General features: G+C 28.7%; 1 protein-coding gene and 1 long non-coding RNA gene across 3 annotated transcripts in view; one reads left to right on the plus strand and one right to left on the minus strand.

Moving 5' to 3' along the window:
* LOC107173388 (glutamate-gated chloride channel-like) overlaps nucleotides 1-14,028 on the plus strand; it is an 82,128-nt gene extending 68,100 nt beyond the window's left edge. The window contains exons 10-11 of the mRNA XM_015523947.2: nucleotides 8,529-8,612; nucleotides 11,993-14,028. Of these exons, the coding sequence (XP_015379433.2) occupies nucleotides 8,529-8,612; nucleotides 11,993-12,163 (255 nt within the window). The 3' untranslated portion in view covers nucleotides 12,164-14,028. The remainder of the gene's footprint in view (nucleotides 1-8,528; nucleotides 8,613-11,992) is intronic.
* Nucleotides 14,029-14,740: 712 nt separating this feature from the next.
* LOC149057586 (uncharacterized) lies at nucleotides 14,741-19,337 on the minus strand. 2 transcript variants are annotated; one of them, XR_016191046.1, is made up of 3 exons: nucleotides 19,291-19,337; nucleotides 18,888-19,221; nucleotides 14,741-15,404 (listed from the first exon to the last, which is right to left on the minus strand). It is a non-coding gene; the product is annotated as an uncharacterized LOC149057586 (long non-coding RNA). The 2 variants fall into 2 exon arrangements; XR_016191045.1 differs by having other exon boundaries at nucleotides 18,888-19,330.
* Nucleotides 19,338-19,970: the final 633 nt, after the last annotated feature.

Below are 19,970 nucleotides of genomic sequence, written 5' to 3' on the forward strand. Positions count from 1 at the left end.
TTTTTTTTGGTCTTTAAGAATGAAAACCTGTAGCTACCTTACAGCTAACTTAAACCCAAGTATGCTACCCTTACCTGTCAACACAGTTGTCATTATAACCATAGTGAGAACTATAATGATAATGGTGATGATGATGATAACGATGACGATGATGATTATGCTTGTTATCATTGAGTACCTAGTTAGGTTTAGGTTCCAGTGTACTAGTCGGTTATATAACGATCTCGCCGTCTTCAGTTAGGAGAAAGAAAGGAAGCTTTAATGGGACGGAAATTATACACAAATGTAGGTACATCGTACATGCATACTAAGTTATTATAAAAACTAAGACAATTATATAAATTTTATTTAAAAATCAATGTGATTAAACGGTGTTTTAGTTTTGATGACTTTCCGGAGTAAGTCCGTTTATCACAAAATATCGATTAAAATGAAAACGGGGAAGTTGTTTTGCTGTATAGTAGGTGTCAAGTTTACTTCGGCAAGTAGATGCCGCTCTCTTGTATATTAGTTTTTGAATGGACCATCGTAATAGTGTATTACATTTGAATTCAATTGTATAAATGTTAAAAACGTTACATATACGAAAAACTGTTCTGTGTAAAATAACCTATCACTCTATGTATTACTAAGTATGTTTTATTTTATGACATAATTTCAATTTTAAAACCAAGTTATGGTGTATATATGTATACCTTCTGAAAAAATGTACAGTTATTTTTTTTAGCAACATGCCAAAAAACAAAAATCTTATCTGTCTATACTCTATAACCAATTTTACACAAAAAATATCCATTATTTTTGTATATTGCGGCTGCCTTAAAATATATTGAAAATGTTTTCTTTTGATCTAAAAAAAATATCGAAGCCATCTTTATTTTCTTAAAATATGTTCGGCACAAAAGCACATATTATCATTGTAAAATCATACATTCCTCGATCCACTCTGAAACTAAAATTTAGCCATTAATAAATCATTATTTTCGTCTTGTTATTGATAGCCGTATTATATGTATAAATTTTACGTGTTTAATATTTTTTGTAAACCGATTGAAACTATGCTTATACAGCTAGAACTGATAATTCTCGTTAAATAATGAACTTTATTGATTTTATATTCATTCATCGAAAACATTCAAAAAAGTATGCTTTAACACAATTATCCAACCATATTGTGTGTGAATATTCCATAAGATCAATACTACGAGTACCTATATTCCTATATAAATGTTAATGCTGTGAATGTCCGCAATTGGCGAATGTTGAAAAATTAAAATATTTCATACATTTACTAGTGGATGTTGAAATTTACGTTAGGATTTTGGTCAATGTTGACATACACAGCAAGGTTTTGGTTAATGTTGACATAGGTAGGTTTCGCACATATGATATTATATAATATTATAGTAATATAATTTATGTATAGTCATATATTATAAAATTGAAACAACATATTATGTTTAATTAAATCAAAACAATTATTATTATTGTTAAACAATATTATATTTGTATTAATATTATTAAGTATTTAAATTATGATTATTTTATATTATTACTTATTGCAGACTACAGTATGACAAACTGTCATAACAATGTGTACTACATAAAATGCCAACATTTCTACAGCTACACTTTTTTGTAGTACACTTTGTTTTAGAATTACATCTTGTATATCCTTGCACTCCAATTATTGAATTTGATGTAGCAGCTTCCCTTAAGTAAATTTTTTGATCCCTTGGTACATCAGTGATTGATATTAAATTTTCTTTACACACTGAAAACTAGTTTCTGGTGTATAATCGATTTATAACATAATTTTTAGGTAGGTACTATATAGTAGATAGTGTATGTAACAAAATATTTTATCAAAGTTATCAATTTGTACAATACCTTATACTGCAGCATTGGTACTAGATAGTATAAGATACTGTTTTTTAATTGTGACTATAATTTAATTCGTTATTCGTAAACTAGATTAAATAATATCAGCATTACCAACAATCACCAATATCGTTGTATAAATGTCGACATTCAGTGAACGTTTAATAAAATCAAAAATTTAATCAATAAGCAAAAATTCACCAATGATTTTGGTGTACGATGACATTAACCAGTGGCTGTCAGCATTGACCAACTATGGACATTCACAGTAAAATAAACGTTTAATATTGTACACGTCATAATCGACTTCATTAAACGGTCTAATTTTGAGCGTCCCGAGTACATTATAATATTCTCTCATCCTATATATTATTACAATATTCATTGTTTTACGTTTACAGTAGATACATACTATAATATAAAATGTTGGATATTCGTATCATCAAATATCTATGGAGATCGGAATGCATTAAAAATCTTTAGTTTGTATTACATTTGAAATTTGCGTAGGCCGTTTTATTATGTACAATCACAATGCCAGTTGAAATAAATTAAGATACGAATTTTTCAAGCTTATAAATTTACTTAAATTAAATAATTACAAGAATACATAAGATGTTATTAATGTTAAAACGAGATGCAAATTGATGTTGAAAATACCATACGCTGTATTTTCGTTAGATTCGAATTCAGGCATTTGACTTATAAAAAGTTTAATCTAAATAGGTACATAATCAAATCATTAATTTGATATAACTAGAAAAAAAGAGGTACTTTTTTATAATATAAGTTTATATAAACGGTACACACAAAATATGCTTTACGAAGATATTAGTATTTATCCAAGTCACGCTGAGGTTGTTATAATATGAACTATCTAATATTAACTTCTTAATACATTTTATAACAATCGTTTTTGACAACTTACTTTACGATCAAGGTCTCTGATATTCTCGCGGTGATGATGATCAATCAGTTCTTAATTAAGAAGTAATGTCGCATGAAATAAAATCTTTCTCATTAATAGAGATTAGCATCACGAGCGTGCGCATTAATTCCAGGCAAGAATAATATGTTGAGTCGTTTTTGTTTCTGGTTAGTAATCCCACTTCAAATGTGTATGAACAATGCAAAAGCCGAACAATTTTCGACCATATGTACCATTTACGTATTTTCGATTGAAAAACGATCGTCATTTTTACTGTAGATACGTTATGTCGACAATAATAGTTATTTTATAATGTTATTTTTTTATCAATGATATACGTGGCAATATCCTTGTTGATGAATTCTATTAATTATTTATTTTAATAATAACGTTTAACATCAATCGAAATAACCGGAAGAAATTAAATTAATATTTGCTCAAACAATATTTACTTATTCAAACATTTTTTGTTGTCACACATTAATTCAAACGCTATTAATTGAATACCGACTATTTTATATTAGTGTATGATATTATAGTAGATGATGATGATATTAAATTGAAAATATGGTTCCCTTTTTAAATTTGATGTTACTTGATCCCTAAAGTCGTCACTCAAATTTTTCCAGGTATTGACAGTTATTTTTTTCAAATAAACATAACGACTAATATTAATTATAGTTCATAGTATGTTGCTACGCGGCTTTGAACAATATTTTCACATTTATACAAACTTTTTACCAAATTTCACATTGTTTAACGGTAACATGTTTCGCTATTAATCGAAATAGAAAACAAATTTAAACTTTGTTCGCTACTTGCTACAAAACGCAACAAGACATATTACGAATTTATGACATACTTTGGAAACATAACGTAATATTTATCAACTTTTGTATTGATATTTTTTTACCTGAATGATCATATCCTGTCCAGTACTGAGAAATACACCACAGCTGGCTTTGGTATAAACTTTAAATTAATTATCAAATAACACAATGTAATGGTTTTATGTACATTAATCGAAAACGTCCAGGAAAATATATGTCAGTACTAGGGCTAGGATTTATATGCATTTGCATATTTTTTTCCTTTAGTCCAAATTGATCGGTTGTCAATTTGTCCACGATTTGACTTATTCTCGTTTAAATAGGACCAATTTTTTTTTGCATATTTTGGACATAATGCATATAATTGCATATTCATAGATTTTTTTAGAATTTGGTATTTTTTAACTAAAATTTTTAATTTTTATAATTTATTGTTAATTTTAAATTGTACTTCACGAAACTGACAGTTTTTGATTTATCCGTTAAATTTTCGTAAATATATAACATAAATACTACCTATTTTATCTTAGGTCAGATAATATCCGTTCGTTACCTTATCGTTGGTCGGACGACTTGTAGAATTACTTACACATTGTTATACAGTGAGATAGCACAGAAAAATTGTATTGGTACGTCGTGTGTTGCGTAAATGTGCAGACGTTTATACTTAATAATTTGAATGGTTTTAATAACAGTGTCCGGTATGCCAAAAGTTCAAATTGAAAGTGACAAGTTACGTATAATTAAACTAATATTTAATGTAATAATATGAGCTAATAATAAGTAATAAAAAATTATGAATTATAATAAATAATAATAAAAATTTATTTTTGCATATTTTGGTAAATAAAATACATATTTTACATTTTTTTATTGCATATAAATCCTAGCCCTAGTCAGTACAATATTATTAAAGCACGTCGAGTGTGATGAACAGTCCATAACCATAGTATACCACTATACTTTAAAATACTTTTAAATAAAATGAATAATATCGGAATATCCAGTTCCGCTCTTTCTCTTTTTACATCCTATCTTAATAATAGAAAACAAATGGTAAAAATTAATGATTCCATCAGTAATGAGTTGTCAATAAAATGTGGAGTCCCACAAGGTACAACGTTATCTCCTATTTTATTTAATATCCAACTAAATGATATAAAAACACTTAATTTAAAAAGTCAAGTAATATGCTACGCTGATGATACTGCACTAATTTGCATAGCTAATACATGGAACGAAGTTTTTAATAATATTGAGACAGACCTCAAAACCATTGATAACTGGTTAGGTGTTAATAACCTATTTTTAAACTTTGATAAATCGGCTATTATACTACATTCTTTCACCAAACCCACTTTACCGAGCATCAATTCAATTAAAATCCACGATAATACATGTCAGATTCATGACCAATGCCACTGCAAATCAATCAATATAGTAAAAAATTTTAAATATCTAGGCATTGAAATGTGCTCGGATATGAGGTGGGTAAATCAAATTACATCTGTTTGTAATAAGTTGAAAAAATTAGTTTATATAATAAAACAACTTCGTGATATTCTACCACCTAAAGACATTAGAATATTTTACTTAGCTCTTGTTGAATCGCAAATCACATATGGTTTAATAGGTTGGGGTGGTGCCTATGACAATATTCTCTCCCTACTTCAAACATGTCAAAACACAATTATCAAAGTTGCAATTAAAAAAGACCGTAGATATCCAACCGAAAAAATATTTAAAGAGTTTAATGTATTAAATATTAAAAACCTGTACTTTAAAATAAGCATTTTGTATATAAAAAAACACAATATACTGTCCCCTTTGAACCATGGTGTCAATACTAGGAACGCACTACATAAATACTCCCAAATTTGGCCAAAAAAAACCGGCTGTCGAATGGTATTTGATTTCATAGGGACCAAGATTCTCAATTCAATGCCAAATTATTTAGCGAACTTGCCATTGCCATTGTTTAAGAAACATATCACACACTGGTTAATGTATGAATGTGACGTCACTAAATATGATTAAAAATATGTATAGTATTTATAATATTAGTATTATTTTCGTCGTGAATTATTTTGTACCAATCTACCTATAACATACTTTATCTGTTTTTGTTTTTGTTTTTACTTCTATTGTACAATTAGGTTATTAATTTCAAACACAAATATTGTAGATGTCTGTCAATTATAATTTTTATGCAAATATGTAATGTATAGTAAAATAACCCTGGGCCTCCACACGAGTATGTCTCAGTGAGGCCCAGTAATCTCATAGATTTAAATTTAAATAAAAAAAAAAATAAAATAAAATAAAATACTTACTCCTATTTAATACCTACTATACGCATCGTGATATCAACGCGATGAAACGGTCTAATAATTATTAACGTACTGGGAAAATCGATATGATATTATAATTTGCTCTCGTATTATATTATATTAATACGATACTAATTGTTTTTGCGTCTACGGTACCTGCGTAGTGAATAATATAATAGAACATCCATACATCATCATATTATATAGGTACGGAGATAGGAACGCATTATACATTAGCTATTCCATATCCCAGATTCGGCGGCGAAGTACAAATATGTACAATCATAATTATACAATGTCTATACGCGTTAGTAATTGCGTTTTTGGCACATTTCGGCGATTCGGCGATTTAATAAACCGATAATTTTCCGCTCAATTTCTCTGGCCGAGACGTACACGGATGGTCAATTAACCGCACGTACATATAGTATTATATAGGTATACATAGACGACCAGTGTGCTATGAATGTGTGTGACTGTCACAGAAACTCGTTGACCCTATTAACCTGTTCCAGAGCATCAGTCCCATTCATACGAAACCTACGTACTTACCTTCCAAATTACTGCGCTGCGTGCATGTGTGCACATCATCTATGTACAAAATATACGTTCGGTCGCATGCGCATAAAAATCCGCGTTTGTGTGTGCAGACATTAAATTTTATTTATTTCAATCTCAAAATTATATATCGACTCTGGTCTGTAATAAGTCGTCGGAAAAGGGTCACCAAACTTTGACATTATATACCGCGAAGAAGATCCAAGAATTTTATTTAATTATATTATTTTATGCATATTTTAATAATAAAGACGAAAATACAGAATACCGAACCATCCTATTTTAGTTTAATAATATAACAATATAAGAAACGCCTGTGAATGCTTGACGACTTTAATTCGCGTAGATGGTGAATAGTTATCGACAGTGCGTGTAGATCATGTGCGTATAAGTAGGTGACGCTGACATATTTACATATATTATTTTTTTTCTGGAAAACTGATTGTTTTTAGTTTAAACACAATCACATGGACGATTATAGGAAATTAATTGTTAATAAAGTAATAAAGTAGTTTGCAAAGTTCTGGATTCACCAACTTAAAAGCCGAATTCACGAGAATATAAACTATAACGTAAACGACATTGAGTGTCACCATCGGATATCATAGCATCGAATAGTTCGAAAACGACAATAATAATTTATCTAACAACAATAAAAATCGACAGTTTTATAGTGAGGACTGAATATCGTTGGACTTGTCAAATCTATTAAGCTTGTGTGAACCACGGATGTATTGATCAGTATAAAAGTAAATACGTTCTTGTATACTGTACGGTTAACTCACATTAAAATTTTTTATAAAATTGTTTTGATTATATAAGCTACTGCAAAAGATGTGTTATTGCTTTGTTAATATTTTGATCACTGATCAACGACAATTTTAGTGAAGGCTTTTTGCTTTTAACTTTGATGTTAGGTCAAACTGTATATAGATGAAGAGAGTACTGTGTCAATATTACTATTTCATTTTTTTTTTTTTAATCAATTATTTGTATGTATATACAAATAATATATAATATATATACAAATAATATATACGGTATATATATTGTTATAAAGAAGCTTGTTCGAATGACACAGACTATAATACAATAAATACAATATAAAAATTAGAAATACTAAACTAATTCCAATAATGTTAGGTACTGAATACAATTAGGATGGATATATTGCACTTAAGCGACCATCGTTCACGACATTTTTATTCACGGCAAAGCCTAAACATTACTAGTAGCATAGGTTACGATGACGTAGTTGAAGCGGCCTACACGATAAAATTAAATGTCAATAGACGTCTATTGGCACAGTTTGTTTCTTTTATATTACATTATAAAAAGGTATTTAAACGGCATCAGCTTTGTTTTGCGTTTAATGGAAACGCTATAAAACTGCGAAAAACGATACCTATATATTAAGCTATCTCGCTGTATATCGGCTGAGTGTGGTCTTCGTATGAAACATTCAGGTTTAATTATGAAACCCATACTCCTACACCATGCTGATATTAAAAATCAACTCATAAATCCATTCGGTCTATAATAATATGCTACTCATTTGTGGTTGTACGTGTATTATAATACAGTGCAAAAAAATAATTTATTCAACGCAAAAATGTCTAAATTATGTGATGAATATTATACTATACCATAGTCAATACCACATAATAATATTTACGTGTTACATTTTAGCAATTCTATTTTATAATATCTAAGTTTGACCGTTTTGTTTAAACAGTGATATGTATCTACAGTCATTGTAATAAGTTTATTTATAATATGACATAAGTTTATATAAATAAAAACTGTAGATAATACCAGGGGATTTGATAATCATATCGGCATCAAAATCGTCGAAAACTGAAAAAATATGTAATCATTGTTAACCAAAAATATAAATTAAAATAATAAACGAATTGGAAATTAAAACCTAATATCTAATACTCTAGATAATTAACGAAGTGTGGATATATTTTTAAATACATTTTTTTTTTGTTTTTTTAGAAGATTGCCAAAGAATTTAAATGTCCAGAATGTGCTCAAAATGTATGTTCACATTCGCTACTCATAGATGTCGTCCCGAAAGTGGTAAGTTTTTTCATACTATTGTAGTATTGACAGTATTGTCTGCTTGCGAGGTTGCACTGGATGCAGACAATATTTTATTGAGGAAAATTGAGGAAAAACATTAAAAACAAAAATAAGAAAAAATAACATAGAATAAACTAATTTAAAATATGTCATTATACGTATACTGTACATTGGTAACAATGTTTTACTACTAATATAATTAATTCACAGCAAGAAATGGATTTTACAAAAACTAATAATCGAGTGTTCTAAAATTATACACAATAATTACTAAAACTTCGGTTTGATTTTTTTCTTAGAATAATTCAATCTTTTAATGTGCCTAAGCCATAATCTTAGTCATTTAAAATACCTGATATAAACGTAATAATAATAATAAAATAGTATATCTTAGTTCATGATAATAATTAAAACAATATGATAAAAATGAATAACTATTCACTGGAAGCTCCATCAATCTAGGTTTTAAATGTAAAGTTGGATATAGAAATTTCACTATTATCTTTTAAAAATCAAATAGTTATACCTAGTAATAATTAAAAATTTTTTACTATCACCATAGAAGATGAAAAATAATATCGTTAAGACTTGTAGGTACACGCGATGGTATCAAACAATAGTGTCTACCTCTTAACAATACTATATCATTATAATATTTTAATTGCCTATAACAGAATAATGTATAAACTACAAAGCGGAAGCCGTCTCGCCGCAAAACATTATAAAAAAAAAAACACGATCATAAACATACAGTGAAACAATAGTATCAAAAAAAAAAAAATTAAAAATTAAATGCATAAAAAAATCAAACATATTTGCTCAAAACATTATAAAATACTATAATTTCTTTAAGTTTTATAAATTTACCAAAAATAAGCTAAACACAGAAATCATGCATATTCCATGGTTTGTCATGCCGATAAGTCTTATAATTACTAAAACATATAGAATATATTAAATAAATAACATATAGTTATTACATTATAGGTTCCGGTGAACCTGTAAAGATGGCACTGCATGTTTGTTTGTTGATTTGAAAAATATATTAGTCAGTAGAGAGCTAGCCCAAACGTATCTACGAATTTAATGGATGTAATTCACAGAAATAACACCCCTAGATATGTCACTGATGATCGCGAAAGTGGTTTTTTTTTAGACATATTATTTACTATTGTATTTAGGAATTTACCTACTAATACCACAGAACAGAATAAATAAATCGGAATGGATGAGAAATTATACAAGAGGATTCGGAAAATCTGATAAAGCAATTCGCTAATTGTTTAAAAGAATAAAAATATTATCTTTCTCCAAAAAAAAAAAAAAAATGGCTGCCAACTATTGTCGTCATATAAAAATGTCCAAGACCTGCTTATACATTATGGGGACGCGTGTAAATTTCACCATTTAAAAAATTATAAACTATGTTAATTTTACCGAAGGGGTGAGGGCGTGAAGTTGCCGTGGTGAGATTCAAATAGCAATGCATAGCGTATAAATTAAACTGATATTAAATAATGTAGTGATAATGGTCAATGGAACAATCAATATTAATTTGATAATACTAAATTGTATGTTTTGCATTATATATTGGCTAACTAAAAAAAACTAATACTAGCCGTTAATAAAACGAGTGTTATACTTTTTATAAATGTGAAAATGAAAGCCTTTGAGGCCTACGTTCTCGGAAACTACTGAACCGATCGTTATGATTTTTTTTTTTTTTTAATTGAAGTGCTCATTTTGGAGAAGGTTTATGACATTTGATTGATTCTTTAACTTAATAAACAAAGAAGTTATCAATTATTATAAATAATGGCCTGTTACATAAACTTGGCAACATGGCAAGCATTCTGGGTTTTCACAATCACTACAATTCCATCTTCCCTGATCACCCAGCGTAACGACGGTTATGCTTATGATACTCGGGTTTATAATTTTTTTTCTTAATTATTGGACCCTAAAAACGACATCGTTAACATCATAAACGAAAAAGTTTTTTCCATGTTCGAAGCTGATAAAAAAACTATATTTCCATAGATACACTTACTAATCAAGATGAAGCTATAGATATCCCGACTGAATTTCTTAACTCATTAAATCCATCAGGTCTCTCCCCACACAAACTTGATTTAAAAATTGGCGCGCCTTTTATTCTCATGTGAAATTTAAATGCTCCCAAGTTGTGCAATGGAACGAGATTAAAAATATTATCTTTGAAAAAAAACCTTATTGAAACTGAAATTCTTACCGGCTCAGCGAGTGGTCAAATTGTATATAGGTATCTCAAGAATACCAATGATAACAAACGAGTATCCCTTCGAATTTAAACGTGCCCAATTTCCTATTAAACTTTGTTTTGCTAGGTATGTCAATTAATAAAGCACAAGAGCAAACAATGAAAGTTGTAGGAATTGACATCAATGATTCCTGCTTCACTCATGGACAATTTTATGTTGCCTGCTCCCGTGTAAGCTCAGAAAAACTTATACATATATGAGCCTGGTGAAAAAAACTAATAATATTGTTTGTAATGAAATATTGGCTAATCGGTAGTTATGTAGCATTTTTACAAAATAATAAAAATTACTTTTCAAAAAACTAAGTTTTTGAAAAATTTAGTATAAAACGCCAGGAATGAGTTTTATTAGTTGTCAGCCTATTCAATTTAGATATTATGTTGTATTCACCGCTTTCTTTTGTCGTATTTTTTATTTTAGTGCGCATGCGTTAGCTAAATTTCTATATGCATCAGACAGAGAGAGTTGTCATCTGCACATGCGTATTAGCATTATAAAAATGAAAAATTCGACTAAAGAAAGCGGCTATCACTTACAGTTGAAATCATTATTTTTCCCTGGATAACGCCGGGTAATTCAGCTATCTATTTATAATATTTATATGTATAAAAATATGCTGCTGGCATAACCAAGGATTTTGTATTAATTGATTATACTAATCCACCGTTAATGGAATTAAGTAAAAATTACAAACTTAGTATAACTATAATACTTTAGAGTTAAATCATACACTATTACGCACAAACAGCGCGAGGTCCGCGACCTACCGAAGGTAGATTGCCTACCTGATAATATTATACTTATCGAAAAAGTTAGGATAAGTTTTGAACACCATACACCGATTATTAAACAACGAATTTAACAAAGTTTGAGACATATAGATTTAGAACATTTAACGGGCAACGAAGTGCACGGGGATCAGCTATTACTTTATACCTTCGCTTACAACATTGATCGCACGTAGCATTCGCTGTTTTGTAACTGTCCAACCGATGACATTAATACTATATTTGTATTACTGTTTGACAATATTGCTTGATTATTGTTGTTATTGATTTATTTTTTTCGATTTCACAGAACGAAAAGGTCACGACGAAACCATCTGACCAAGTCCGTTTGGCCAAGACGATCGACATGGTGGCAAGATTTACGTTTCCTTCAGTGTTCGTCATGTTTTTGGCGTTTTTCTTTTTCTACTACTCGGTGGATTCCAACAACCGGGGAATATCCGTCGGCACCACCGATTGAATTAATTTCTAACGATCCCAGTGATCTAGAGCATACCGTTAAGTGTAACCGGAGTAACCCCCGTCTTTACACACATAACCACCCATCATAGGATGACCTGATAAAAATACAGCAAAAAACGAGGAGTCCGTGGTCATGGCCACATGTTATTTATACGAATAAAATATTCTGAGTCTCACTTCGTTTGTCCCCAAATCATATTTAAATTTAAATTTATATTTTTGAAATAAGATCTCAGAAAACCAACTATGGGGGTCTCGATGACTTTTATTTATTAATTTTATTCATCTGGTTTCCCTAAATTTTAAATTAAAAATAAAATTCTTGCTTCTTAAGAATGGACATTTCATAAAATCTAACATTAGTGTAAATATTTAACGTTTGATTTGTTCGTTTCTATTAAGCAGTATTCGAATAGTTGTATAAGTTGTAAGGTTGATAAAATACACCATTGTAGATACCTATTTATATATTATACAATAATGTAATTATTGTAATTATTAATAATGAACATATTAACTCAGCGAACGCTCATTATTATTATATTGATATATTATAATTATACTAGGTACATTTTAATTTTCAGTGTTTAAAATATAATCACGATCAGTGTTGAATCCAGGTATGCTTCAAGAGGGTGAACGCCCCCCCCCCCCATGAAATTTCTTTCACCTGCCCTGACAAATACAACTTTCTGACTTTCAACAAAATGCATTTATTTATTAAATGCACAATACTAATTTAAATATAAATAATTAATAGGTTTCTAATTTATTTTGTAAATTTTTCAATATTTATAATTTTCTGAATTGTAATAAATTATAATAATACAATTTATAATATGTGACGACATTAGATTAACCTTAGATTAATTTAAAAATTAAATAATTTGTTTTATAACTTTTTAAATATTTATAATTTCTGAATTGCAATAAATAATAATAAATAATAATAGGTAATACACGATTTATAATGTGTGACAACCATAGATTGTTTTAAAAATTAAAAAAAATATAATTTGTTTTGTAGTTTTATATAAATTTGAAATGTCTAAATTATAAATTGTAATAAGAATAACTACCTATTAATAGATATAATTAATAATACTAAAATGACGTATCACCATTCACCAATGAAAAAAAAGTGAGCCCCCCCCCCCCCAGAAAAATTTCTGGATTCAACACTGATCACGATGTACATTAAATAAAGGAACGGTACCACTGAAATAATAAATACCATTTTCTGTTGTTTTACATAATTATCATTAGATTTTAAAACATAGGGAGTATAATATATTTTGTCCACGAATCGATCCTATAATGTTCGATGAACAGTTTTTTTTAAATATTATTTATTTATACATATACTATACATCTCAACTCCTAAGGTTATTGAAGTTTCTGGAAACAAATTTATTTGTATATGCAACAAAATTTTGTAATTTTCAATTTCTGTGTACCTACTTACCTATTTTAACTTAGCCGTACAAAATATTATACTCGGTGTATATTATGCTCAAACAGTTAAATTATTAGGTATCAACAGTATAAATCGGGTAATATGAATTACGAATTTCAAGTTACCACAAAATGTTAACACTTTTATTGATATAACTGATTTAAAAAAAATTCAGTATTTTATTCAATTTATTTTAATTAACATGATATGATTATGTTCAATCAACTGCCATCGCGGACTCATGGAACTATGTAGGGATCTTGAAAAATAACAATAATACTATTGTTATAATTGACATTTTGTTGTAATCGATTTTATTAAAAGCCATATCAGCTGAATATATTGTTTTTATTTTTATAATAATCTATGTATAAGTGTATAAAATATAAATCCATTTTTTTCATAAAGTTTAGTCATATGAATTTGTATTTTTGTTAACTTTAATGATAAACAATTTACGTCCTAACCTCCTAACACGCCGGTTTTGACGTTTTTGTATCGAGTAAATAGTAATGATTTATACTAGAGCGTGCATTATAATTATTAATTTATATTTGAATATGTTATGTATAATGTACATGTTGTAATTATTCATTATAGATACTTTTTAACGGTGGAACAATACGATTTCCATATCGTACATAACGCAACTGACGTGCGCATAAACACGCACACAAACACACACACACACACACATGCACACAAAATAAATAGTTCTGAACATTTGTTTACTATCTGTACCAGTTCGTCAACACGAACTTATTTATGTTAAAAGGCAATAAACATTTTCAAGTATCTACCTACAATACAGACTAGGTACCGTGCGCTACAGAGTCGTCAATACATATATGATATATATTATATATTTACTATTTACTTATTTTGATGTATATATTCAGTAAGACCACGAGAGTCGTTCGAAAAATGGTCTGATGTTTTGTTAATGTATCAAACAACGTCGGGACATTTACATAGTATGCACGTATTAGGTAGTTTACCTACCTGCAGCTTACACTACTCGTACCTATACATTATCATTAATATTCTTGTTTTATTCGAAAATCAAAACATTTCATACTCTAACCAGTCTAACCTGAAGAATATATAATATTACTCCATGTAGATAACACAATAACACATTAATATATTAATATTATAATATTATGAATTATAAGTGGTGATACATGCTATTTTAACTTAATATTATGTAGGTATATATTTGTATAACACCTTAACAGTGTAGATATATTTAATGGGCCGTAGATACATAAAAATCTGATGAATATACGCAATATACAGAAAAATTATAACAAAAAATCAAGTTGATTGCTTGTTTTATTAACAAAATTGCAAATATAGATATAAACACATGTTCATGCATTCTTTTAGTCATTATCACAATTATCAATTAAAATAGTTATTATATTAAATCAGTAAAAATTATTACTTTAATAAACTTTTTTTTTATATCTTTAGAAATATTTTTTTTTATGTATTAACTCCAGATATCTATCATTACATCTTACCGTCAACATCCAGATCTCAGAGTACCATCCTCGTCAAGTTTAGAATTTGTTCTGTACATCCGTAATAAAATTTAACTTTATTTAGCAGCAATGCAACCTGTCAAAATTACTCACTATTATAGTTATATACTTAAATCATACCGGAGTATATAAGCACCTATGCATCACGATCTCGACATTAAAGAAGTATCATAAATAACAATATCGTTGCAATCAGTAACTCGGAATTCCGGGATTAAACATCGAACATCAAAATCCTGTAAAAAAGCACTTGAATACTTGACCAACGAAATCAAAATTAAAGAAAACAAAAACATCATACTTAGGTCTAAAATAAAAAATCAGTGTCTGTAAATAACATTGTAGCGTAGTTCATCAGGGCATTTTACTTTACAAATATATTATAACAAAGTGTATGCACAGTTTTTGTGTTTAACACAAGCTCGGTTAGTAAATAGGAACCTACTATTAAGTATCTTTTTCAAAAATTAAATACGATTTTTGTAAGACTTGTTAATATTCTTTACATTTTCTAGTAATATTGTCATTTTATCGTTTACTACTTAAAATATTTTTTAAATAAATCATACGAGTAATACATAACATACAATTTATTATATTGTTTTGATGATATTTTAGTATTCATATTTTTCACGCCAAAAAATTCATATTTATAAAAGTATTAATAATGTTTCTATTTATTATTATATATATTAGACATATTTTAGTAAGTTTTATTAAAAGCTTTCCCTCAAACACTCTTCTTATAAAAACTATGTTTTTTTTTATTTATACATAGATGTACTTTATGTTATTAAGTAAAGGAAAAAATATATTATTGAATATTAAATATATTCTACTTAAGGTGTATTCTATGAAGGTACAAACTTCTGTTTCTCAAATGAGTATCCCTCCTTTTTTTGAATTTTAAATTATTCAACGGATAATTTTTCTGAATAATTTGACGTATTAGAGTCAATGTTCGCACGAGTAGTCTTTAATTTATTTATTTCGTATTCGAAGGATAAAAAGTCCGTGGTAATTAGTTCATAAGGTATGGAGGCTATAGTAATTTGAAAATTGTAGACAATCATATCATTCTATCAACATTAATAATTAGTGAGAATTGTAAAATTGAGTTTGAGCCAGCAGCTATAAGAACATGTTGAATGTCATGAATAATAAAAAAGTCTTTAAAGGCAAGAAAGGTGAAACAAGATCCTCGATCAGATACTATACGGATAGGTTTACTGTAGTATGAAAAATATTAAATTAACTTGGAACAGGCTTCTTTAGTATTAACAGTACGGACTGGATATAGTGTCAAAAACTTACTAAATGCATCTACAACTACAAATATATATCTAAAACATCCAACAGTTTTATTTAAAGGTCCATAGTGATCAATATGAATTGTGTGAAATGGTTTAGTGCCTTTTTCAATTAGTTTAAGGAATCCTACTGTTTTACCTACTTTTGGAGAGAACACTTTACATTTCAAACAGTTGTCAATGTGATTTTTAACACAAACAGTCATTTTGGGGAACCAATATACCCGTTTAATTAATTATATTGTCCTATTCATACCTACATGGCCAATGTCATCATGACAACTTCAAATGACTTGGTCACGCATACTAACTGGTACATAGAATTATAATCTCCCATCAAATTTTCGATAGACTAACCCATTTCGAAGTTCATAAATTGATTTTCAGAATCTTCTAATGATTTATGAATTTCTTTAATAGCTGGATCAGTGCATTGATTTATTGCCAGCATCTGATTAAATGTGCACCCTTCAAGAACTAGTATATGATGATTCCTACTTAATGCATCAACATGTTGCATACGGTTAGATGACCTATGTTGTATTTCATAATCATAGTTTTGTAGAAAAAGTGCCCAACGAAGAATCCTAGGGTTTATATCTTTTTTCTTTAATGTCAATGTTACACTATTAAAATCAGTTATGATTTTGAATTTAATACCTTGTACATATGGAAATACACATGAAATCTTTTTATTGAGTTTATTATTGCCAACATCTCTAACTCATAGCTGTGGTAACGAGACTGTACACTAGTAGTACGTTGACTAAAGTAGAAGACAGGGTGAAATGTATTATCGGACTGTTTTTGGAGAAGTATTGATCCAAATTCTAAACTCGAGGCATCACAATGAAGCTCAGTTCTGAGTTTGGGTTGTACAGGCATAAAATTGGTTGTTCGCTAAGCTTTTGTTTGATGGTTTCAAAAACTGCCAACTTGTCTTCACCAAAGACGAATACTGCATTTTTCTTTAGAAGATCATATAAGGGTTTTGCAATAGTAGAAAAATTAGGGATAAACCTACGGAAATATGATGCTAGCCCAATAAAGCTATGTAGTGCTTTCTGGTTGCATGGAATCGGATAGTTTAATATAACAGATATGTTTCTAGGATTGGGACGTACACCAGAAAAATTAACAAGATACCCAAGGTAAACTATTTCTTTTTTTTTAAATTGACTTTTGTCAAATCTTACTTATATAACTTCATTAAAGATAGAACTTCAGATAATATTTCTAAATGATTTTCTAGTGTTTCGGTTGCAATTACTATGTCATCAAAATAAACAACAATTTTTTAAGCCTTAATTTGTTCAGAAAATATATTATTCACATAGTGTTGGAAATTACTGGGACCATTACATAACCCAAAAGGCATTTTAAAATATTCATATTGTCCTAAAGGGGTGGTGAATGAGGTTAGGTTAGGTTAGGTTAGGTAACTTCCTAGAACTTTCTTCTACAACTATATGATGGAACCCATCTTTAAGATCAATACAAGTAAAATAATCATCAATGAGTGGAAGAGGATACCTATCTCTTATGGTTCTCTTGTTTAGTTCCCTGTAGTCAATATATAAGCGTAATTTACCATTTTTTTCTTAACTAATACTATTGGGCTACTAAATTCAGAACAACTGGGTCTAATAATTTTCTTTTCCAATAAATTATGAATAGTATCCTGTAGTTTATTTTTTTCAAAATAAGATAAACGTCTAGGGTTAATGTAAAAAACACTAGGATCCTTAAGTTCTATTTTGATTTCAGAAAAAGGTACATTAACAATATTCAATTCACAATTTGTAGTGTCTGGGTTTACATATTTTGCAATAACAATATCTTTAATTTTGTTCTGGGTATCATGGTAGTGTTGTTTCAATATCTAATTCAGGTTCCTTAATGTTAGATTGTTCATTAGTAAGCTCTAAATTATAAATCTCACTAAACGGTATAATATCATTACGTTTAAACTCAATCTCAAAATTCCCATCATTAACTATAAATAAAACCCTCGGATGTGATAAAAAATTTCTACCTAACAAACAGTCATAATTTATAGTGTTATCAGGTACAATATTCAATTTTATATTAATTGGTTCACTGTATCAGGAAGATATATATCTACAAAGGACTGATCAAGTACAATAAGTTCAGATCCATTAATTCCTACAATACCTGAATTAGATGGTGGTGTAGGGGAAGTATACTCTAAAGGATACAATTTTTCTTTAAGTAAGTTCACTGGACTACCAGTATCTCTCATAGCTAAAATATTTGAGACATACTTATCCGCAATTCTTAGATCAATATTAACAAAATATGCAGGTGTTACCATATCCGTTGGATGCAGCATCATCGTAGTACTACTTGAACTGTTTTGAGTCTTCACTGCTTGAAATTTTGATTTACCTTGTGGACAGGCAGTATTCTAGTGTTCAATAGATCCACATGTAAAACAAGAACCTGGTCGTCGTTTCGGTCGAGTAAATCCTGTCGAGATGTGGTCAAACGAACCGCATTTGAAACATCGTGTTTTCTTCTTTTGGAATGAAAATATATTATCATATATTTTACTTTTCTATTTTTCTATCACCTTTCCGCCTTACAGTCCACTAATATCGCACGACAATATTACCATACGCCATTATAGTTCGAGTGTGGGCAATACCTGACGATCACATCGCCGTCGCCGTTGCATGGCTGCTCTAATCAGGTTGCCTCACCACACAGTATATTAAAAAAACTGACAAATAAGAATTTGAATAAATTCATTAATAAAGGGAAAAATATGAATCAAATATTATGTTCTTACACACAGCTGATAAAATATATTATTTTTCTTATATTTCAAATTGGCATATTTAACTCTTTCCGGCACGGTGGGATATACACAGTCCCACCAAAAAAATAACCTTTCCGGCACGGTGGGACAAATAGTATACCACCTATAAAATATTTTTTTTTCTATTTTTAGTAGTTTGTTGGTTTTATTTAAGATATTTAATATGTTTTCCATTATATATGGCTCATTCGTGTACATTTCTAGAAGTCTACGATTATTAAATATCAGTTAATTAATTTTATCAAATTATTATATTTATAAATTTATTTTTAAAACTTAATGTTTAATTTTCTCCTTATCGAATCGACCGATTTGTATGATTTTTTTTTCATTTAGTTCTAAATATAATATGGTTTAATTTAATATTGGTTTTGATTAGCTATTCTAAATATATGGCCCAATATTTGTGCAATAATGAGCGTCCATTATATGTCCCACCGTGCAATAAGTGTTAGTCGCGTCAGTACACACTACACGTTTCGACGCCGCGAAATACAATTTTAATTTATTATTATTTACGATAAATCTGATAAAAAGTCTTGGAACTATGATTTGAAATAAGTTTTAATGTATTGATACATATTTTTTTTAATTTTAATATGATTTAGTTATATATTTATGTATAATATGAAAGGATTTGATTTTTTTTA

Source organism: Diuraphis noxia, unplaced genomic scaffold, assembly GCF_037042655.1.
Source record: "Diuraphis noxia isolate RWA-SAM2 unplaced genomic scaffold, SU_Dnox_SAM2 contig0003, whole genome shotgun sequence".
NCBI lineage: Eukaryota > Metazoa > Arthropoda > Insecta > Hemiptera > Aphididae > Diuraphis > Diuraphis noxia.